The following is a 24880-nucleotide window of genomic DNA, read 5'->3' as shown; positions in this document are numbered from 1 at the left end:
CAAGCAAGTTAAAGTGAGGATAATAAAATCGGTACATATTAACTTTGATACTTTCGCTCGCGTTTAAAATAACTTTCGTGCTTTTATCGCGCTCCGTTTTACTTGATAATTGGGCTGAAACGTAAGTGATTTACCAAAAAACGCCGAACTTTGAAAATGATTTTCCTCAAAAAGGCCATTTTTAATTTTTTAAAAAATCCCTCTGATTGAAGTCAAGGACGTCATCTACCATTGTGCAGAAAAAAACGTTGCATTATTTTTGTTGCTAACAAGTTATAGTGCGTCAAATGTGACCATGCCAGCCTAGCGGCCGCGTCGTTCGTTATGGGCTGAAACTCGGATATAAGTTGCTAAAAATACTTGTACGTGTCATAATCACAAATCAGCAGCTCCACACCAACAAATGCGTAGCCCGGTGTCATGGTTCAGCAAGTTTTGTCTTGGGATCAGCCGCTTGACAAACCCGCAGCAGCGGCCGCTCGATGCTACGGGCACTCACATTACACGAGTGCCGCTTCGACTGCGGATGAGCTCCGCTTGCGCGCCAAACTACGCTCAGAGGACGAACGAGAGAAGGAATGCATCATTGTGAAAGTTAAAGGCCGTTAAGTGCCAACAAATGTCATAGTATGCAACAAAAGCTCTGCCGGCAATTTCCCAGTGGGCGCCTCCAGTAGTGCGCTCATGTGTTGCTTTCTCTCTTCTGATGGCCTAAAGATAATTAGGTTCATTTTATGAGCAACATATAACACAAAAGAAAGCTATTGACATCTAAAGAAAGCTGTCATACGTGCTTCCGATGGTTGAGCAACACGAACTGCAGTTGTTCATCTCGTGCCAGAACACTTGTGTCAGCCGGCTGTGAAAAGGAGTGTGTCCAAGTCCTTTACTTCATTAAAGAACCGCTTTTACAATACTGTATTGTTGTGCCTCCGCAGATAGAATATTCAACGCAAGTCGAGCGTTTATCACGATATTATGCGGCTTCGGGCATAACAGCAGGGGAAAAAAAATCACAGCATATCCACGGAGTGAATGATGATGAGTGGGCGAAGCTGCGGAGGTTCATTGGTAAACCGTGAATCTTCCGTGAATTCTGCCCAGTACATCATCACCGACGTGAGATCGGGCGCGTTTATACTAAAGGTTCGATGAGTTATGACGACTTGCAGCTCACTTTAATTTTACATGTACGCTGTGAATTTTCATTGTTTAGAAAACCATTGCTTTAGAAAACACCTTGCGTCTTTCGTTAAGCAGCTGGCGTCTTTTTCGTTTTGCTTTAGAAACATCTGGCGTTCTTTCGTTTTGTTTTACAAAACATCTGGCGTCTTTCGTTGGTTTATTTCATCAATCAACGGCGTTTTGACAAAATTTTTATGTTTAATCACGCACAGGAGAATCTCACCAGGCACTACCTTGGAGGTAAACAATGGCTGCTAATGGGAATGAGAGACAGAAGAAGTCGGCTTTTAGCTAACACTTACACTTCTACAGAGACAGAAGAATTCGGCTTTAGTTAACGCGCACGCTGCGAATTTTTTATTGTTCAACAACGCACAGGAGAAATCTCCCACCGGCACCACCTTGGAGGTCAAAGGGTAAGACTTGTTACTCACTACTACGAGCACGACGAGGGACGAACGGGTGCCGCCTTAAGGAGCTTCGCCCCCTAAAATACATCCGTGCTATATTGAAAGCGCTCACTGGGAAATTGACGGCAGAGTTTTCGTTGAATATTATGTCATTTGTTGGCACTTAACGGCCTTTAACTTCACAGTGATGCATTCATTCTCTCGTTTGTCCTCTGAGCGTATTTTGGCGCTCAGCGGGAGCTCATCCGCAGTCGAAGCGGCACTCGTGTAATGTGAGTTCCCGTAGCATTGAGCGGCCGCGGCTGCGGTTTGTCAAGCGGCTGATCCCAAGACAAGCTTGCTGAACATGACACCGGGCTACGCATTTTGTTGGTGGGAGCTGCTGATTTGTGATTATGACACGTACAAGTATTTTAGCAACTTATATCCGAGTTTCAGCCCATACGAACGACGCGGCCGCTAGGCTGGCATTGGTCACATTTGGACGCACTATAACTTGTTAGCAACAAAAATAATGCAACGTTTTTTTCTGCACAATGGTAGATGACGTCCTTGACTTCAATCAGAGGGATTTTAAAAAAATTAAAATGGCCTTTTGAGAAAATCATTTCAAAGTTCGGCGTTTTTGGTAAATCACTTACGTTTCAGCCCAATTATCAAGTAAAACGGAGCGCGATAAAAGCACGAAAGTTATTTTAAACGCGGAGCGAAAGTATCAAAGTTAATATGTACCGATTTTTATTATCCTCACTTTAACTTGCTTGCAGCAATAAATTCCTGAAATTCAGGTATTTTGTGCGATTTGCCAAGGTTTGTGATTTTTTTTCTTCAAAAGTGCTTCGACAAGCAAGAGAAATAATGGGCTAATAAGATTGTATTTCACTTGTTCTTTAGGAGGAATAAATATTGTGACGAAGGAGTGCACCGTTTTTTCCCTAGGTGCGCTCAAAAATCAGAAATCGCGAAATTTGCGGAAAAGCGTTTTTTGCGGCCAAAATTTGTATATCTTTTTTCAGGCGAACAAATTTTTTTTCGCAAAACTAACTGCGAAACCATTGTTCTGGGTGTAATGCCTAGGCCTACAGTAAATTTCATCACAATCGGGAATGGTGACCGGGACCTCGTGTTCGATCTTATCTGGACACACCCTATGGAAGGTTCACGAACCAAAACTAAATTCTAAACGCGCGCTGAACGGGACTACTTCGCGGAGCAGCACATGTGCAGTAGCTCCGCCCCCGTAGCCTTTCTCTCATTGCCAAGAAAAGCTGTCCGCGAGCTTAGTAAAGTTCCCCATTTTTTGATTGATTGATTGATTGATTGATTGATTGATTGATTGATTGATTGATTGATTGATTGATTGATTGATTGATTGATTGATTGATTGATTGATTGATTGATGGACAACCTGTGCTTTTTTCAGATGCGCCTAAAGCTCTGTGCATAGGCGCTTATTCTTTTTCCCTCAATAAGGCTAGTGAAGCCAAGTTCAAGAGGATAATAATTACTACTGACCGAATCGAGCGTAATTAAGACTAATCAACCCTAATTTTTGCTAATTAAGACCAATCCTATTTAAAACTAATTTATTTGTGTGTGATCGAACCAAGTCCACCCGAATTGAGTTTCATAGGGTCTTGTTGTGCTAATTAAGCCTAATTGTGGTTTAGCTAAGCCAGGACTAGCTAGGAGACCACGAACTCTGCTGTGAGTCTGTGACTCAGCCTGGCGCCTCTAGTGCAAGCTACCCACGTTTTTTTTACACTCACCCAGAAGTCCTCACACTTCCACAACGTCGCCTATGCTTAGGAAGCTGCGTATGCGCAGCCAACAATACTCGTTGATCTCCGACAGCCCGAGTCCGGCACCAGGCTGATCGTCGAGGCACTCGACGTTTTCGCACACGACGCCGACAATTCTCATGAACTAGTCGAGGCTGGAGCGAAGGACGCGCGAGAAAGCGTTGGCGATACTTTCGTGCGCTTGGCCCCTCGTGACAGCAGCACGTTCCCGGACTATTCGAAGGACATCCGGATTGTCGTGCATCAGTTCGTAGGCTCGTGCTTTCTCAACGGAACCTCCGCCGCCGACGACGAATTGGACTGCCGTCCGAACCCGTGCAGCGTTCCTCGCGACGCATTCCTGCATCCGAGTGCATACAGTGATCGTCTCTATTAGAAAGCTTTACTCTGTCCGTGAGCATCTTAAATAATAAGAACATCTGGGGTATTTATGCAGAAACCCCATGATTATGAGGCACGCCGAAGGGAAGAACTCCGAAACGTTTCGACCATCTGACGTTCTTTAACGAGCCCTGACATCGAACAGGATGGGGCTGGGGGATGAGGATGGGGTGGGGCTCATTCGGCAAGCATTATCAAATCATGAATGGTAGTCTACCACTATCCCTCAAGAGGAAGGTATATAACAGCTGCATCTTACCGGTACTCACCTACGGAGCAGAAACCTGGAGACTTACAAAGAGGGTTCAACTTAAATTGAGGACGACGCAGCGAGCGATGGAAAGGAAAATGATAGGTGTAAGTAACCTTAAGAGACAGGAAGAGAGCAGAATGGGTCAGGGAACTAACGGGGGTTAAGGATATCATAGTTGAAATCAAGAAGAAGAAATGGATATGGGCCGGGCACGTAGCACGTCGGCAGGATAATCGGTGGTCATTAAGGGTAACTGACTGGATTCCAAGAGATGGCAAACGCGTGAGGGGGAGACAGAAAATTAAGTGGGTAGATGAGATTAAGAAGTTTGTAGGTATAACGTGGCAGCAGAAAGCACAGGATCGGGTTGATTGGCGGAACATGGGAGAGGCCTTTGCCCTGCAGTGGGCGTAGACAGGCTGATGATGATGATGATGATGACATCTAACAGTACACGGGCCTCTGGACTTTTGCCTCCATCGTAATACGACCGCTGCGGCCGGGATCGAACCCGCGAGCTTTGGGTCGGCAGCCGAGCACCGTAACCACTGTACTACCGCAGCGGACTCCGTGAGCTTCTTAACACTCGCGCATACCTGGTTACAGCAACCATTGACGTCGGTAGCATAGCATAGAGCATAGCATATGCCTTCAGGTACCGGAGTTGCGCGTAGGTCCGGCTAGCCACAACAGCTGTGCGGCGAAGCCGCGCTCCCATTTTTGCAGGATACATGCCTTTGACAACTATCTCTTTGACAACTGAACATCGCGCCACCCACATGCGTGTTCGTAAGCGTTTGTCCTCTTTCAGGCAATTAAGTTCTTTCATTCCATCTGGAACATGGGAATTTCCACTCCTTAAGGCAACAAGGGCGCACACGTAGCACTCTCGTGCAGTTCATTTCGCTTCCATCGAATATTACAGATAAATAAATGGACAGGTTACTGCTATTTACATTGCACGTTTGAAGATTTTCTGCAGTAACGAATCGGTAGAAACAATGTCTCCACGAACAAGCAAAGTAGTAACATTTCTCGCCGCAAATGTCGCCAGTGCGCTCGCTTCATGACGGACACACGGCCTTGAGTGGTACGTCGTGAGCGCGGTGAAATAGAATAGAAGGCATCGTATCCGCGTGATGAAAGAACCTTTAGCACCTTTAGTTCCTCGTGCGTGTGTGCATTGTCTGTGCGATTCAGCTGAAAGCTGAATCATGCCGCTCGCTGGCATTGCGGCACGAGTACTGCATGCGCCTCAGCAAGAGCAAACGCGTAAGCGGGCCCGATCCTTTCTGTGGGTGTCTGTCAATCAAACTGATTGATACGCGAACTCGGGTTCGAACTAGTTGATTCTGAGAAGGCCCCAGTTCAATTGTTATAATAATAATATTAATAAGAGTCTGAGTTTAACGTCCCAAAACCACGATATGATTATGAGAGCCGCCGTAGTGGAGGAGACCGAAAATTTCCACCACCTGGGGTTCTTTGACGTGCTCCTAAATCTAAGCACACGGGCCTCAAGCATTTTCGCCTCCACCGAAAATGCGGCCGCCGCGGCCGGAATTCGATCCCGCGACCTTCGGGTCAGCAGTCGAGCGCCATAACCACTAGACCGCCGTGGCGGGTCTCAGTTGAACTCGTGCCCGTCGGAGTGCCGGTTTGACTGTCAAGCGTTTCATGCGTGGGCGCTAAGCAGCAGCTTCCTCGCATATAAAAAAAAATATGTTTCAGCTTGCACTATAGTGGTGCAAGGCTGGAGCCATCGATGGAGCTTGTGATCTCTAGAGACCGGATTTGAGGCAAAGGCCTATTGCGTTGCTTGCGCTCCTACGCCCCACTTTGATATATGAGCATGAATTAGAGGTTGAGAAGAGAATTTAAAGTGATTTTATGGTGCCTACAAATGCCTATTTTGGCGTTTGTGCCTAAATGGGTATAAATGCCTATAAATGCTTATTTTCAAAGCCTGCGTCTTTATGAACACAATCTAGCCTCAAGTTTCGCTTTGGTACCCAAATAAATTGCGGCATTTAATAAGATATACGTCATCCCGCATGTCACCTCGTATGGGCGCCTTCTTTCATGACGTGCCAATGTATACACACACTTATACATTTGCTGTGGACGCTCTCTGAACGTTTTTCAACGTGGACCTTAATGTCGCCTTTTTCAGATGTATATTCTAAATCTGCGTACTGAAGTGACCTTTGAAATAAGGCGTAAAAGTTTAATATTGAAACGCGAGACATCCCCCGCGTGACGCGGGGAATGTCTCGCGTTTACGTGAAAGCATGTACGTGAAACTTTATTTGCAACAAGCCATAGGCAAGTATGAGAAACCATAAGAGCTGTAGGTGCTTTGAGCATACATAGCTGCTTAGGTCCGGCTTAAGATCCATCGTATGCCCATGTAGTGAAATTATTTATTTATTTGGTCTGAATACATAGAAAACACGAAGACACAGAGGAATAGTGAGAGGACAAGAAAGCCCGCACACAACGTGCTCCAAACAAGCTGACGCAAAGACGAATAGATAAGTGGTGGTTTGAACAACGGCACTTAAGTGGCTTGTTGCCTTCTGTTTACACAATGGGAGTCTCAGTGTGGTTCTTCTTACCGATATGTAGAAGTTGACAGCATGGACCTCCTGAGATGTTTATCTCCCAGTGTCATACATAAGAGAGACCGAACGTTCGTCAGCTGAGCAGATTAACGACTCCCATGACAGAGTAAACACCGGAGGAACTTGGTGCGTGAAAATGGCCTCGCTAAACCTGGTAGCATGCATGGCACTGGCAACTATGGTAGCTGGCAACTTCCTGCCGGGTCATCGGGAACCTATGGATGCCTTTAGGGTAAGTTTCACGCAACTTTGCTGAGAAGCAGCCTCGTATGAATGTATTAAAAGGAAACATCGAACTAGTTGTCGTAGACAGACGAATTTTGGTTTTATTCTTCTTGCGTGCCATCATTTCCATACTTCCTGCTATCCCAAGATAAAATATTCCCAGATTAGCGTACTGAGACTACACTACGACTCTTGTTTTCAAAAGTAGACCACCACAAGCTTGACGCCAACGGCGAACTTTTAGCGAAATTGTTTGGTAAAGAGGATAGAAATGTTCGATTGCAGCTCCTGACCATGGTATGCTTTCCTGCCTTTCCTCTCCGTTTCTCTCTCTCTCTCAAGAACTCCTTGGGGGCTGTAGTGCCAGACCACCGCAATTACCGTTTTTGAGCAGTGGCGTCATGACTTTCCAGACGCAACACGATTGATGCCGCTACGAATGAATAATCTGACATGTATTACTGTCTTTCTTGAGAGCCTCACACGTCGTTTGCTATTTCTTCAATTACATTGCGGGGGATTGCTGCTCCGACACACTACCATGGAACTTTCATGCTGAACCTCATGTTATGCTACTGAAGGGGCCGCTTCTGCATCCTCCTTTCAAAGAGCACAGTTCATGAAGTCTACCGCAGTATTCCATAATGAGGCCACAAATGCTTTGGTATGTTTCAAAGTCGTAATTTGCGTTAGAAACGAAATCGTCTGCCTCAAGTCACAGAGTATTTGTTTTTGTGACACTGGAGCTAATATGGCCTTGTCAAAGGTTTGTCTTGTCGCAGTCCATCGGTACTCTTTCGAAGAAAACAGCGAACCGCTGCAAACGAAGAGAGTATTTGATTTGGCTCTTCAGAAAATGTTGCATACTCCTTTCGCGAATGCGTTCGTGATTGCCTCAGTTTCATTCCAGCAGATTGCAATGAAATCAGGATTAAACAGATTTAAGTTATAGTTACCATAAACGCAGCTTGTGACAGGGCATACACTTCGCGTTCTGACGTTCGACAAAATATTCCATGGCATATGCAAACTGGCTGCGTCTCAGTATATCATGCCTTCTGTAATAAAAAAACAACTGGACAGCTGTGAAAATGTACAAAAATTTAAAATATTTTCCCTTTTTCTCGCTCACTCGAACTAGCGCACGCTTTATTTATTTATTTTTTCGTTAGGAAAGCAACTGAACCAGCTAGAGCTGCCTGTGACAGGAAAGTACCCCAGGACTGGATGTGATGTGATTTAGTAAGAAAAATGAAATCTGCAACAACGAAAGGCTTTGTACGCAGGGTCGTGGATTCTGTTTGGTGGTTTCTGCACCAAGTACATTGCCGCAATGGCTTACGTAAGAGTATCCTTGCAATGTACAACAGAACCATACGTCGGTACGAGCCACGTGATTAAAGGGGCCCTGCAACATTTTTTCAGTATGGTCGAAAAACGCTGCCGATCGGTAGTCGAGGCTCCTGAGAACACGAGAGCCAAATTTTACAGCGCAGCACGCGGTCTTGAATTTACAATTAATTCTCAAAGAGCTTAGAGCCAAGAAAATTTTGGAGCAGGTGCACTCGAAGTCGGGTTCGTCGACCTTCACGGACGCTGCGCGTGCGGATAGGAATCGTTATGTAGCCGTTGCGGTCTCTGAGCGAGGTACAGTAATGTCGGCATGCTCTGTCAAGGCAACCTCCCCGGCAATAGCTGAACAGGTATCCATCGCACTAGGGCTTTTGGACTCATCCCGTGTTCAGATCTATTCTGATTCCCGTTCGGCGGTTAGAGCCTTTGCCTCTGGCAGGGTCGTCCCACATGTTGCTAGGATTCTCAGAGGTAGGACCATCACTCCACACGAGATCATTTGGTTCCCGGCCCATATGGGCTCCACGATCGGCGGTATCACCAACTCCAACAAATTGGCCCACGCCCAGCGCGAGGACTTGCCTTCCGCGCTGGGCTTCACGGCCCTGGCACGTTGGACCGCTCCGCCCCGCCCGGGGCCGATCCTTTGGATCGGGGTGCGGCTGATCGAGGGTCGCGGGACGTTCTAGCGACATTTAACGAAGTCACTTCACATTATCGTTTGAGTCGTAGGGTCTTTCCTCCACCCCTTCGCATCTTACCAGGCAAGAAGTCACGCTCAGACTACTACAGACAGGGGTATAACCCTGCCAGCTAATGTATCTATTTATATGGATTATCTCCTGACTGCCCGACTGTGAGTGTGTGTGTACATTTGAGCACTGTGTGGGACTGCCCCCACATACCCAGGAACTCAAGGCGCAATCATCCCAAGACAAGGGTTTTATTCCGCCATCAAAAGTACGGATCGTCACCGTCAGCCTCGGGCAATCCAGTGGCCCACGATGCCGCGGGCAGGTACTCCCTGCCTGTTCCAACATGGCGGCCCGCAGGGGGTCGGGGTAAACCCGGTCTCCTCCCTCGGTGTACAATAAAGTTCTATCTATCTATCTACTATCTATCATCTATCTATCTATCTATCTATCTACTATCTTCTTCTATCTATCTCTATCTATCTATCTCTATCTATCATCTATCTATCTACTATCTATATCATCAAAGAGCTAGAACTCGCTCCCTCTTCTCTCTACAATGATGCCATAAACCCAAAGTCCACGGCCATTGGCTCATTTGAGCATCGTGTGCTGCATAGTTATGGCAGCCGCCGCGGGATGTCGCCACATGCCCGTGAGCTCGCTCGCAATCACACTGAAAGTAAGCCGTGCGTTCGAAGAAAAAAAAGTGCTCGAGGTCACGACGCGCGCTGACAAAAGGACGCACCTTCTTGCCCCCTTGTCATTCTTTACCCTGCGTAGCTTGCAGCGCACTCGCTAGTACGAAAGGAGAGAGAAAGCGCTTGAAGCGTGCAACAGATCCTTGTAAACCCGATCGTGCTTGACGGACTCTAAAAAATTTTTGCGGCAGACGATTCGTGAGGCTGTAAGCTCCTTTAACGAAGCCATCCGACGATTGCTTCAAAAGTATTGCAGGGCCCCTTTAAGTTTACCGCGTAGGCTGGCATCACACTTGTGTCGACACCGGAGCCCTATCGGCAACGATAGCGCTGCCTTCAAAGCTTGCCTTTCCGATCGCTTTTGTGCAGAGCCGACGGAAGCCCACAACCGCTCAAATACAGCACGTGCTGTGCTTTCCTCAGCATGATAGCCGACCACCATATCTCTGCCTTGAGTCTACCTCTGCCTTATCTCTGTCTCGCTGACTGCAACACTTCTTGTAGGGGGTCGACGGCCAGTCGCGAAATACATTACTCAATGTCTTGTAAATAGAATTTTTTTCCACATTTTCTGTCTTTTCTAATTGGCTGTTCCAAAACTATGGCGGAAACACTAATTATAAGCTTCTGAATAAAGGGAATTCCTTGAAAAAGATCTCACTTGTTAAGAGTAATAATAATTGTTACAGTTTAACGTCCTAAACCCACGGTATTATTATGAGCGACGCCGTAGTGGAGGGCTCCGGAAATTTCGAGACAGACAGGGTTGAGGCTTATGCTATTGTTTTTTGCCTGATGTTCCTGAACGACCAGAGTGAATATTGGCGGGGGAAGCGCGGGGAGAAAGTAGGGCTCTTGCATGGAACAGAAGTTAGAGACCTTCACCCATTCAATTATCTCATTTGTATAGCTATTGGCAGGATTTGCTGGCAATTTACGCGCATAATCAAAATGGATCATTTTTTTGCATGAACGTATTTTAATACAACGGAGATCTTGCACCCGTAAATTCTGTTTAGCTATATTGAGTGGTCAGCCTTCTGATAGGTTGACAGTTGTCGGCACATGCGTCTCTGTTACTCGTATTCATATAGAAGAACTTGTTAACATGCGTTTTTCTTTTTTAACGAGAGATTTACAACGACGCCGAAATGCGAGGCTCATTTTCTGCTTTTTTTCTATAAGACATCCATCTGTATATGTCGCTTGTAAATTAAATGGCTGTGAATTAAAGAGCCTATTTCGCAAATAAAATCAATATGAAGCGGCAAAAATCAACGGCGGATCGACTTTATGAGAATGTGTGCACGCTTTGGTTCGATTAAAGTGTTATAGCTGACCCGCATACTAGCAGAATTGCCTTAGCCTCACTTTGACATTTCACTGGCATCATTTATGTCTATAAGGGTCATATTACACTTATCGTATATTTTTCTTCGCACTTTTGTGTTCTTTAGGTATCGTCATGAACAGGGCTGTTCGTTTTCAATTAAAACCCGATTTTACCCAATTTTTACACCCAAAACAGCTTTCGGGAGAATAGAGTTAAACCCGGTTTCTCCCTGAATTGCAATGCGACATACCAACCTCACGCATTAATTATTATTTTTTTTAGGCTGCACGAAGTTTTCAGTTACCGTGGGGGCTACCTGTCTCGTATGAGCAACGTTACGCCCTGATGGCTTATTTGGACTCCAGCGACCTGTTTTTACATTTCACAAGCTGCAGCACTGCGGATTCTACACGTCTCTTGCTACCATTCATTTGATCACTACGACCTCTTATTACCGTGATCGACCACGTGGATTCGCTTCTCAACTAGTTTAACCAGGACTTCCTGGAAGCAAGTCCCACTAACACAGCTGTCCTACTCATTCAGTACTATACCGCTCGCTACCACAGGCTGACAAATGTAGGCACATCGTGGTTCACAATAGTTAGTGTACATTGTGCCCAGCTAATGAAAGCTGCAAGTCGTGGGAGCCCTCTCATAGGTGAGATGCGTTCAAAGATCCGACAGGTCTCGTATGAAAATCGATACCTTGCTCCGGTTCCATCCGACACCTTGCATTAAAGAAATAACGAGAAACAAGAAAGGCCACCCAGCTGCGCTCTTTCTTCAGGCTTGGCACAACTAGTGCGAAGGTGCCATTATTGCACTTTTATGTCAACGCCACCGCCTACGCCGAAGAATGACTTGGTTGATGGAGGGGATCGGAGCAGCGAGGAATCAGACGGCCGGTGGCATCGCCACCCGTAGCAGCGAATGAGACACTTCAGCAGTTCCGACGTAGGCTGTGGCCATAAGATGTTGTGGTGATTTAACTGGTGGATTGCCGCATTCTAGACATCCGGATCCGCGCCATGGAGCGAAAAAGACGCGTTATATCGTAATTACACAATTATACGTCAACCCATCTTATCGAAATCTGAAATCCGAAATTAGGGGGTCTACTTTCATTCGAAACGAAGGTAGTTTCGGTTGCAAGGTCGACTTACAACCGAAACAAACGAGAAATCAGGCACGCTGTGGCATGGTTACGACATATGTCTACGTTCCGGCTCTACCTTAACATATACCGTATCTTCTCGCGTACAACCCGCATCCTCAGCAAAGATTCGCCGAATATTTTCTAAAATGATGCCTGCTTATTGCCGTGAAGCTAGCTTTTCTGTACAGCTGTCAAACACTGCCGTGAAGCGACTTTTGCACACCGGAATTCGAGTTTTTTTTTTTTTTTTTAGTGACATCGTAAATAAATTTCCTTTATGAAATGCGCTCGCGCTTTTTTGCTCTGCAATTTTATGGGGGTCGACCTACATTCTATTCGACTTACAATCACGTAAATGCGGTATTACGTCGGATCGATAGCGAGATCCCCCGTTCGTCTGACGACGTTGAAATATTCTCACTGAAATACCACCGGGAGACGCGAGGGCGCGCGGAATTTGGCATACGACATGTAGTGCTTACTGACGTCACTGCTTTAGCTGGCCACGTGATGCTACCGTCACTTGAGATTGTTCTGTTTTTGTCATTCAGGTTCATTTCATCTCATTTGGGGGGGAATTGAATTACTGAGGAGAACATCGCGCACACGCTGGCCGGTATCGTGGTCCCATAAACTGCTTTTCACACGAGACAATAAAATTATCAGGAAAAATTTTGATGTCTGCAATGCATTGAAAGCTAAAACACAGTCAGGCTTAAAAACATTAATGGTAATCATGGTTTCATTTTCCACCAATACAAAGCTGATGGTGGGGATGAGAATAAAAGTAACTATCCTTTTGACTATGTTCTCACCCCCCTAAATACATTAGGCCGAGGTGGTGGCGACAACAGAACACAAAATGTGGCGAGATACACAACACTAACCAAAATAGGAATTACATAAGTTTCAAACTCACCACAGCCCTGCGGTGTTGGCAAGAAGACACACGATACAATAGACATATATACAGTACAGATCAAAAGTCTGGATACATAAACTACAAATACACTAAATACAAAATTTACGCACAGCACTGGTGGTATTTTTTCTACATTTCTAGGCACGCAATTTGAGGAAGAACTATTAAATGTCGGGACATTTAATAAGACATAGACGGAAGTGAGAAAGTGTGATATCTGCTATGTCAGTACCTGCGGAATATAGTTCATTTATTTGTAACGGTAGGTGATACGTAATTCTTTATTGCTCGTGGTTAGTTCTTGTAAGAGGAAGCATCCAGTGCGATTGATGACGGTGCGGGCGATTTGATTCAGAAAGTTGCATAGAAGCTAACTCTATTAGCCCCGAGAAGTTGGGGTGGCGCCGCCTGGCGGGAGGCGTGGATGACGTCACGGCAAGGACTCTTCGACGCCCGCCGTGACGCGCCGGCATATCACGCACTTGCGTCGTGCGCTGTTCCGCTGTTTACGTTCGCATTTTGCCTGTATCAATCTTCAGATGAATGACGAAAACAGCATCGATAATGTTCCTAGTAAAACGACAAAAGGTTATATACATTTTTTCTTCACAGTCCCCAACGGTGCCCGCGCGCCGTCGTGCACACTTTGAAAGGATCAGGTTTGTTGTTGTGTCGCGCTGCTAACTTCGCGAATGGATCTGATTCCCGACCACAGCAGCCACATGCCGAAGGGTGCGAAAAGCAACATTCCTCTGCTTAGATACAGGAGGACGTTAAAAAGATTTCGAGGCGGTCAAAATTAATCTGCAGCGTGTATCACAATCATGCCGTGGTCTTGACACGCAAGACACCTTATTCACATTATTAGGTTGCGTTGTTCATGGGCGATTCCTTTAAAAAATATGATGGCTTCGCCTCCACAAGTGTTATTTGCATCGAATGCATCCGTGATGCAGCATGTCTTCATGCAGCATCGTAGCAACGGCGCTGTTACATTGTATAAGTACTAGTTTAGATAGCCAGCTCATAAATTAATTTTTTCTGCATTTGATACACCCCTGAGCATCATGAACCTTTATGTGAACATGACGTGCGAGACCATTAATTGACTCGTTAAGGCGAAGGACGTTTAGTTATTACGTGGGCCACGTCACTGAGAGTGCCATCGAAACAGTTCAAAACGCTCATTTCGACTTTCAGGCGTTTGTTTTGCAGACGATTGTTATCAACAGTGCTCCCACGAGGATTTTACATTACCGCTTGTGACCCAGCGGTTGATCGGACCAGCAGTTCACGCAAATCGGGGTATACGACCACATAATCCCAGACCAGCGTTGAGAAGAAATGTTTACATAATCCAATTATACTAACACCTCAGAATTTCCGAAACCATTGTGTGCGTGACAGTATTATTTTGTTTAATTTCCCGGATGTATTAAGTGATTCTTTACGACAGACAGATTCATCTAAAGTCTTCTGTTGCAGAAAGCGCAATTCTGTCGAATCACCTAGATAATCTGCAAAGGCAGACATAACTTGTACGATAAGCCGCAATGTAGTTCGTGAATTGAAAACGTCCTAATTTAATTTGTAATCTTCGGGACGCGTGTTCTATCCGCGGAGGCTACGCCAAGTTGTAATGAAGTTAGAACCATGCGCCCGCCGCGGGTATGCGGCGGGCGCAGGAAAAGGCGATCCTCGGCCGCGGATGAAGGTAGTCCTTGCCGTGACGTCACTTCGCCGCGACTGCCGCGCCGCCAGTGTTCGTTCTCGGGGCTAATAATAGTGGATAAACGTCTTTTCTGTTCGATCCTATAGTGACGTGAGAGTCTGTAATGGCTCATTCACACTGGGGAATCCGCCGGCCACAGCGACCGGAATTCGCGCGCCGCCGAAATTCTACGTTGTTCATACTACTCAGCAACCGCACCGCCGAAGCTAGGGCGCTAGTTGTCATCTTCCCTTCGCGCGAAGGAACGCTGGCATCGACGTGCTCTGCGTTGTATTCGCGTTTCTTTATGGTGAAGCGCATAAACGGGAGCAGGGTCGTCGAACTCCTGGGCCTGCTGGAAAGCAACTTTCTGGCGATGTCTGACGAGGAGAAACATGCATTCGCCGAACAAGAAACGACGCAAGCAGTTGTGGTTGGTTCATCCTGATTTGCAAGACGCGAGAAGCTTGGTCGAGCCCAGGTAATACTACCCGTTTTGCGAGATCGCGATGGTGTATTGCAAAGATGCTAATCGCGACAACACTTGACAGTTGTCCAGAAAACAGAATGATTACGAAAGACTTTGCTGTCGCTACAGGCTTCGACGACTGCGATATCACAAGCATGCCGCCACTTTTCGAATGTTTGACTCGCGTTCCGATTGGTTCGCGGTGAGGGAATTCGGCGGCAGTTGCCGCAAAAATCGGTCCTGGACCGATCGGCGCGTGAAGGTTCAGTGCGATTGATGACGGTGCGGGCGATTTGATTCACAAAGTTGCATAGAAGCTAACTCTGTAATAGTGGATAAACGTCTTTTTTGTTCGATCTTATAGTGACGTGATAGCCTGTAAATGTATAGGTGGAATTATAGATAATTTCGTGTTCTTTAAACAAGTGCGGCTTCGAATTGACGTTTGAATGAATGATGTGAATCTAAGTTCTAATACAAAGCGCACTCTATTTTGTTATTTTTGTTCTTACCTTCAGGTGATAGACGAGTTCGACCGAGGCGTGAGCATTTACACTTCTATCAATGACACCGATATGAAGTGTGCGACTGCCACTCGTACATACTTGGATCTTGAGCAGAAGAAGGCCACCTATGTCTGGGAACTGAAAGGGCACGGCGGTTCTGTCAAGTGAGCTCCTCGTCAATGTCACCTATGACCGAACTCTCTTTTGTAGAATAACCAGCAGCCTACCTAAAACAAGAGTCATTGTAGTTGAGTGATGCTTCTTTATAAACAGCTGGCATATTAAGTTATAACGGTAATTGACAATCGTGGTCCTTCGGATATGTTGCATCTCGTAACAATTCATGTGCACACGACTCTCTAACTCAAGCCAATCCACCACCAACGCGAGAGAATTTATTAAGTACCAGGTTCTATTTGGTGTAGCAGTTCATTTCTTAATAGAAAGGCTAATCTTGTGAACTGCGAATTGTGTGCTGTCCTATTTATTTTGCTCCCTTCTGCCTCTCCTCAGGTTGTAGAGTATCAAACTAGGCACAGTCTAGTTAACATAACCCTGCCAGTGTTTGTGCGTGTACGCACGTGTGTGTGTGTGTGTGTGTGTGTGTGCATGTACCCGTGCGTGCGCGTGTGTTTGTATGTATGTATGTTTGTGTGTGTGTGTGCGTGCGTGTGTGTGCGTGTGTATGTGTGTGCGTGTTTGTGTATGTGTGAGAGAGGAGGGGAGAGAGCAGCGTTCTTTGCTGGGAAGACGTTCACCTTATAATAATTCAATATTTACCGGTTTCACTTCTGCATTCCTCGTCGTCTCAACCGTGTCACCATAGCGCGGACGTCGATATGCCTGTCACAACCAAATACGCAGTGTTTTGCATTCACTGAAGGTAAGCTGACTGAGGCTCCCCTGGAACATTTTTTTTCGTGTCGTGTTTTTGTTCAGTGTGCCAGTTCAGACAATTATCCACAATGAAATGATTATTGCCTGTTCTAAATACGAATACCAAAATTCAAGTGACCGTCGCAGTCAGCAAAATGAGCATTTCATGCAGTCGATCCTGGTCCGTCATATTCACGATGTACTCGATGAAGAGGCATCCCCACAAGCACAGATACTTTGCTTGACTAGTATGGTTAATGTGTTTCTCGTATTGCAGTGTCAAACTTTGTTTCAGAGCACAGCTCTTAAGCGCTTAGGTTGGTCGTGTGTCGTAGATAGAAAGTGATCATCATCATGAACCGGCAAGCGCCATCTTCGTCCTCTTCTTGATTGCCTTCACTCTTCTTCCTCTTCTGCTTCGCTATCAGAAGGCGTGCGTCAATTTGTCCGGTGAACGACGCACTAACTTCATGGGCGAGAGAACGAGTACAGAGAGAAAGTAAGAAAGACGAAAAAGAGGGAGAGATTGAGAAAGAAATAGAAAGAAAGAGAAGGAGAGAAGTTCTTGCGAAAAAATTCTTCCCCTAAGCGATATTCGAGCCCGCGTACCCGTGATCCGAAGTAAAGAGTCCTAACCAGTCGGCTATCCAGGCACACTGGCACAGCATAGCATAGCGCTGTATAGTATAGCACAGCAAGGTGGTAAGAAAGGGAAGTGAGGGTGAGGAGAGATGTGATGCTTTCGAAGAGAAAAACAGGATGGGAGAACGAGTACAAAGATAGAGAGAGAGAGAAATAGGTAGGAGGAAATAGAAACACAGAAACAGATAGAAAAAAAAAAGGAAGAAACAGAGAAAGAGATAGAAGGTGAGAGACTTGCTACACAGAGAGAGATGGAGATGGAGAAACAAAGAAAAAAAAGAAAGGCAAAGAGAAAAAAGAGAAGAACAGGAAGACAAAAAGAGAGAGAAAGAAATATACAGAGAGAAAAAGAGACAGAAAGCAACATACAAACACAAGATAGAAAAAAAGAGAGAATGCATAGCCAACTGCAGTACAGTATAGCAAGTATAGTTGGTCGTGTGGGGTAAAAAAACTGTCATCTTCATGAACCGGCACGCTCTCTCTTCGTTATCTTCTTGAACTTCGTCCACTTCTTCCTCTCCTGCTTCGCTTTCAGAACCCGTGTGCCGATTTGTTCACTGTGATTTGTTCACAGGATGGGAGAACCAGTACGGATAGAGAGAGAGAGAGAGAGGTACAAAGAAATATAAACAAAGAAATAGATATAAAGAAAGGAATAGAAAAAGATAGAAGGCATACAGGATAACGACTACAGAGATAGAGAGAGAGAAAACGCCATTGAAAGAAAAAGAGAAATAGAGAGAAATAAAGTGAAGAAAGGAACAAAAAGATTGAAAAACAGAGAAAGAAATAGAGCGAGAAAGCAGTAGAGAGAAACAGACAGAAAAAAAAGATTGAAGGAAAGAAAGCCGGCATAGCCGTGTATAATATAGTATAGTATAGTATAGTATAGTATAGTATAGTATAGTATAGTATAGTATAGTATAGTATAGTATAGTATAGTATAGTATAGTATAGCAAAGGATGGGAAAGAGAGTGGTGAGAGGGTAAAAGCCTAGCCAAGCAAGGACCAGCTAGGTGCCCACCAGTTCTGCTGTGAGACAACCTTGCGCGACTTAGTGCAAGCTGCGGTAATATTTTTTTTTTTTCAATATTTCAGGAGAAACGTGACGGTCAATTGGCAAGGAGGAGATGCCCCTGACCTGCCCGCCTACCATATCGACTACGGTAAGTTCTACTGGCCGCGATATCGACCTACAGGTGGCAGCACCGTCACCGCGTTACTGTGGACACGTCGCCATGCGATATGTGGAAGTACATACGGGGCCGCTGTTTCTATGTTGTCATTCTGCGCTCCGTAGTTACTGAAAACATGTCAGTTTCCATGGGGAGGTATTTTTCGGTTCCGCAATGCCTCACACAGAGCCAGAAATAAGCTTTCATTCCTATCCCGGCGACGCGCGACATCGCTAAGAGTAGCTTATCTTTGCATGCCGAAACAAGATAGGTATCGCCACTTGCCTGGGCATGCGAGGATAAGTTTTTGTGTCTACCTTCTTCTCCGCCGCTGTGCGCCTTTTTTCAGTTGTTAGTCGGCGCTTGCGGTTTCTTGACTTCTCTCTTGTGTCCGTGTTTGCACGCCCTGTCTCTTTAACATCAACCTTTGCGTAGCAGGTCAGGCACAAAATATGTTATAACCTTACTCATAGGCGTGCGCACAGGGGGGGCAGGGGGGCGGCACCTTACTGTACTGACGGGGAGAGTGAATACGAGAAGCCTTCCAGCAGCCTTGCGTTGAGCCGGCGCGAAGTTCATTCATAAGACACTGTTGGCTTCATAAGGATGGCGGCGTTTGAATTAAGTGTTAAAATTTCGCTGCTTACAGGAAAGCAATGCAAAAAAGAACATAACGAGCTGCCTTGTTATCGTGGTATCTATCGGTTGCACCGGAATGCGAGAACCAGTCGTACACCTGTACGGGCGAGCAAAATCAAAGAACTCTTTTTTGTTTGTAAGTTGGGAACGCACGTAGAAAAGAAGGCAGAGTGCAGTCGCAGCTATCAACAGAACAACACCACCACAGCAGTGCGAAAATTCGCTGACATTCTAACAGCGACTATTACATGAACTCGTAATGAGTGTACATTAAACACAGCTCGGCGAAGTTAATAACGATTTTTTCGAGAGTTGCTGCTTCCTTGCCATGGTGCGAAAGCATGCCTAAATGACCTTAATATGTGCCTGAAGATATGATGTGACAGTACCTGTCGTTTTAACGTCTGAGTGAGTGTCACCTTTCGTTCTCCGGAATCAACAGCCTCTCTTCTTGTATTTCAGATCCGAGGAATATTCACACTGCGAACGTCTTCTACACCGACTACAACACATGCGTGGTCTTGAAAATGTCCATCCTAGGCCATGATCGTAAGCTGAGTTTCTACAGAGCCATTGGCACTTCTTTCCTTCGCTATTTGCGATGCAGCAGTTCAACACTAAAGACCAGACAAATGGGCTGATACTCTTCTGAAGTGGTCTGTGAGCGACCATGCGTCCATGTAACTCAGACGTAATCAAATAAGGCTCAAGTTCAGGAGAAGATGAAGTCTTGAAGAGATGACAAGTTCGCGAACTGGGGGTGTCGCTAAAGCCAGCGTTTCGACGAGTGGTCTTGACTTGAAGTGCCTTGAAGAAGACACAAAACTTAATGAAAACCAGCAGATAGTAAAGCTAAGGAAATTATAGGGCACGTTAATTGTACTGTTTTAAGTGTATTCTAGTAATTGGTGTATAGATATGAAGAAAGGAATGTGGACGAGAAGACAACTTGCTGTTGGCAGGAACCGAATCTGCAACCTTCGGACTACGCGCCCGACGCTCAACCGATTGAGCTACGGCGGCCGTCGTCCCCTCGTCCACTTCATCGGGTATTTATGTACATGCAAACCTGGGAGTGTTAGTCAGCGCAGCTCGTAGCCTTGACGGCGAGTGTGGAACAATCTTTCTTTTTGCGAGCTGGCGTCACGTATAGCACGTGATCCCTTAACTCGAAGGATAGCTGACCAATAAGCCCTCGCATACTACCTGAAGGCATCAAATCTACCGGAACGAGATCCTCGCAACGAATGAATGAATGAATGAATGAATGAATGAATGAATGAATGAATGAATGAATGAATGAATGAATGAATGAATGAATGAATGAATGAATGAATGAATGGTATCTTGAGGGCTCGTTTCTTTGTTTGACACATCCTAATGAAAAGCAGCAGATAATGAATCCAAGGAAGGTATAGGAGACGTTAACTGTACTGTTTCAAGTGTATTGTAGTAATTGTCACATAGATGTGAAGAACGTAATGGGGAAGAAAAGACACGACCATTTCTCGAAACTTTGGCTCCAGCGACAACTCCCTGTTCAAGAATTTTTCATAATATATAACCAGTAGCATAAGACCTATCGACCTCGCAATGTCGTTTCCATGCTTTGCTGCACCCTGCTAAGTCCTGGTACGCCAAATGGTTGGTACATTTTTTTTGTGTGTGTTATGGGTGCCCAATGTGCCCTGCTATACCCTACATTAGGTAAAGAAAACCTGACGCTGTTTATGGTTTGTGTTATCTTTCGAACTTACAGTCTGTTGGACATATGCTTGCGTGAACAAATCAGCGTTAGCTAATTTCTTGTCAAGAGACTGACGCTGACGCGTCTGTGCCACCCTGCAATTCCTAGGCACGCTGCATTATGAAAGGAGAAGCAGTATGAATGATATGAATGAGCAGTGTTGATTCCAAACGATGTCCTCAAACGTAAAACATTTCTGGAAAATATCCTAGAAGCGTCAAGAAAGCAAGTATGATGGCTGCGGTAGCTCCAGCAACGTTCCGTGTCGGAACGATGGAAAGATTCCATCACTAAATTTTGATCACTGCTTTAACATTGACCATTCAAGACCGCCTGGTTCTAATCAGTGTGTTTATTCAATCAACTCAGTAAAAAAAATGGTTGAAGATATTTGGACCATTAGCGTGTCTGGCTAGTTAGTGGTCCGATCTATTACATGAGTATTCTATATACATGTCAAGAGCAGAGGTGCAGTTGATATAATTATGAACCTATATACAAATGCAATAACACGGTAACTTCAATGGTATGTTTTATCTGAATAAATACACGTGACAATAAGTACAAAGTTCCTGCAATATTTAAGTACACATGCAATACAAGAACAACTAAAGGCATAGATTGTAAAAATACAGAAGATAGGTATACTAGAAAAGCTTTTGGTATACTAGAAAAGAACAAAATTTGTGAAATCTGAAAAGAACAGATTTTGGTATACTAGAAAAGAACAGAATTTGTGCACACAATTAACCGCGGTGAAGATTCAAAACGATCGAACCTATATCAGAACTGAAAGAAGAAGAAAAAAAGAAAGAAAAATGTACCCGGTGAGTCTTAAGAAAGTATGGACGTGAACTTAACTTTGGTCAACATGAACGATTTACAAAACGTATTTTGCAAGTCAACTTAAAGTTGCGTGCAAGTTTGATTTCAAGTGGAATTGAGTTCCAGATTTCAGCACCAGTTAAGTGGATTAACCTAACACTTGTCCGAAGTGACGTTATAAAATGTTTCTTTTTGGACCCAAACTAGCCTATGGCTATAGGTGCACGCAGTGTATGCAAACTTTCTGTAAAAAAACTGTGAACAATAAAATTCAATTCAATTCAACCGTTCACCATATACATTCCTACAAGTACGAAGGTTAAAGTTGCTGTTGCCTGCGTGCCTTGTGTTACGGATTGGTGTAGATAATAAGATGGAACACGGGACGAGTTTGTATAGCTTCCCATTCGCTAACAACAGAACAGACATAGACGAAAGGCAGCATCGTGTTGCGTCCGTTTTCTTTGCCTTTCGTCTGTGTCTGTCGAGTCGTTAGCCAGTATGAACCTAATGATAGTGCTGATGAACCACAGTTCAGAGCACAGACAAAACGCGAAAGATAACACCACTGACACCGCGTCGTTACGTTACTCCTTTCTGACCATTCAGACAGCTATTAGAACGTTACGACTACGTCCGTGTATGATATTTATACTATAAGTAGTCTTTAATTCTGTAGACAAGAAATCGTTGAACAAGGAATACCGCTGGCGCTAGCATTTCGGCAAGTGGACTTGTATTTGTCGACAAGTCGACAAGACTTTGTCGGCAAGTGGCCATGTCTTTAACTCTGTACGTATGCAAAAGAAAACATCGCTGATTCCACTAACACGTGAGCAAAAATTATGCCCCAACAGCAGCACAAGGAAGAAATACTGTTGATCTTCAAGCTAGATTCACTGTATTCTTGTCATCGCATTATATGACGAATCACTCTCGATCTTGCCATGTTTCACAGCTGTCTTCTAAGCTCACATCTGCATTTTCTGCATTTTTGTTTCAGAGTGTATGCTGTGGGTGAAGCCCAATGTCGTTGATGATGTTCCTTCACACTGCCGTAAAAACTACAAACGAAAGTGCCACGTCAGATACCCAACGTACGACAGAGAACTGTGTAAGGAAAACTAATAAAGGACAAAATGCTGTCGAAGCTACGTTTGTGTGTACTTGCGATCGCAGTTTACGCGCATAGTAAAGCAGAACTTGAAAGAGCGTCAGCTTGAACGCGGACACGTTGTTTACGTGCCCGCGTCGCTTTTCGTCCTTGTCTATTTGTGCGCTCAAAAAGTGAAACATAGCGAATAGGCCTAACATACTTGGCTTTAGTTGTGTTCCGTTCAGCATCATCACCAATTATTGACCCAATAAAGGCGCCTTCTGGGGTACTACATAACCGGCGGCATCATACGAAAGAAAAAGAACGTATAAACAGTCAATATTAAGCAAACAAAACATTCAGAAAAAGGTGCGAGGTCGTTGCGCCCTGTGAACGTGTATGACCAGCAGAACTGTTGAGTACGTGAAACAGACATGACATGACGACGCTAGCTTGGTATCGAAGGCCAGGTTGTGAATGTGCCCATCAGAGTTCGAACCACTGTGCAAACTCTACCGCGACGTATCGATCACGACACTGCAATCGATCGAGCTGCACACTAAGCGACGTTTGCTCGCAGAAGCCCTCATCCGCATTCACCGCTTCGCGACATACGTCGTCTTGTCCCGCTAACCGCATGCGCGTGGCGTTTCGTGCCCTACCTTCCACACACAACAACGACTTTTTTTCTTTATGAATAGGCTTCACTGCAACACGCAATGTGGCTAGGCCAGCTTACAGAAGAACTCTGCCTCTCGCGTTTCTGAAGAGCTGTGGGTAGCATGAGCTGTGAGAGCATGAGCACACGCATAGATTACGCTGCGCACACCTTGTCGCTTACCTCGTCAAATGACGATGCTTCGAATAAGTGCATATCGAGTACCAGCGGTTTATTGTGGGCTTGCTGATGCCATCTTTGCGGGATTCACGATATGCTGTGCCCATATGCTGTGCCCAGGTGTAACCAAATCCGCTACCCCTAGGGTTAAAGCATGATCATGGGCGTTAGTCGTCGGGATGGAGATGTGCCACTAGTCTTCAGCTTGGGTGCATCTACGTCAAACGTTAATATAGTAGCCAAACACCAATAGACTGTGAAAACTCTCATGCATCAATGTACAATCAACTACTCCTGTGAAAACACGGTTCACATTCGCGTTATGCCAATTCCAATGACGGAGGGATCAGCCATGTTTCTTTCTTTTTTTGCTTCCCCTCGTACATATGGTCGCAAATAAAAAGCACAAAAGAGTTTTCGGAAACGATGACTAGCCCCGGCAAATCTATTGTTGTTACCGTTATCAATCTGAAAGCGTTGTCTGGACGATATAGTTCACAGCAAAGTTCACGGTTGCCTAACGACATGTCCATGGTCACGGTCTTTATCAATTATCTCTGTCGAAAAGTTAGCTAGCGTTGGAGCCCTTCCGAGAACACGGTATCCTACCTTGAAAATGTTAAACATTATTTACCTTGACCTATACCCAAGTAATCTCTGCCCATATTGTGGGGAAATAGCTACCCTAGACCATATGCTCTTGCAGTGTACCAAATTCGCTCATTTACCTAACATCACCTCTGCCAGATGGGAGGCGGCAATCCGCAGCCCGCCCTTGGCAGAACAACTCTGGGCTGTCCACCAAGCCCGCATGGCGGCTGAAGGGCTCGGCCTCACGGTCCCCACGTGGGGGCGGCCCGCGACACAGTGATCTGTGTTTTGGAGGACCAAACAAAAGTTTATCCAATTCAATCCAATCCAAGAAACGAAAGTACTAGCGCGAAGATACCAGCTTATTCGCACTTCCCAGCACCTATAGGTGGCGCGGAGAACGTTGCAATATGGCGGGACGAGAGGTGATGGATGCGACACGAAAGCGTGCACGTCTCGAGAAGCAGGTGGCTTACGAGCCTATGGTATCTCTAAGCGCGATCCTTGACCTTGCCAAGGAAACACAGAGATGTGTTGACGCTGGACATATAATATGTTGTGGAGCACGCGAGACGACAAGCGCGGCCGTCCAGGTGGAGTCCCTCTGCCTGCAGACAAGTGCCGTGAAAGGCCCGCCGCATAGAATAAATGTTCAAGTGTGCAACGCAACCAGTGTCGTAAATGTCAGTATTTCTTCTTACGTTTTGTAATCTATATATGA

The 24880-nt window shown here is 45.4% G+C and overlaps 1 protein-coding gene across 1 annotated transcript in view; it reads left to right on the top strand.

Moving 5' to 3' along the window:
* The window catches only part of LOC119373549 (uncharacterized), a 55897-nt gene extending 36452 nt beyond the window's left edge, over positions 1–19445 (top strand). The window contains exons 2-4 of the mRNA XM_049411157.1: positions 15739–15890; positions 18347–18414; positions 19435–19445. Coding sequence (XP_049267114.1) covers positions 15739–15890; positions 18347–18414; positions 19435–19445 — 231 coding nt within the window. The remainder of the gene's footprint in view (positions 1–15738; positions 15891–18346; positions 18415–19434) is intronic.
* Positions 19446–24880: the final 5435 nt, after the last annotated feature.

This window comes from Rhipicephalus sanguineus, chromosome 11 (genome assembly GCF_013339695.2).
Source record: "Rhipicephalus sanguineus isolate Rsan-2018 chromosome 11, BIME_Rsan_1.4, whole genome shotgun sequence".
NCBI classification, from domain to species: domain Eukaryota; kingdom Metazoa; phylum Arthropoda; class Arachnida; order Ixodida; family Ixodidae; genus Rhipicephalus; species Rhipicephalus sanguineus.
This window is presented reverse-complemented; position numbering and strand designations above follow the sequence as displayed.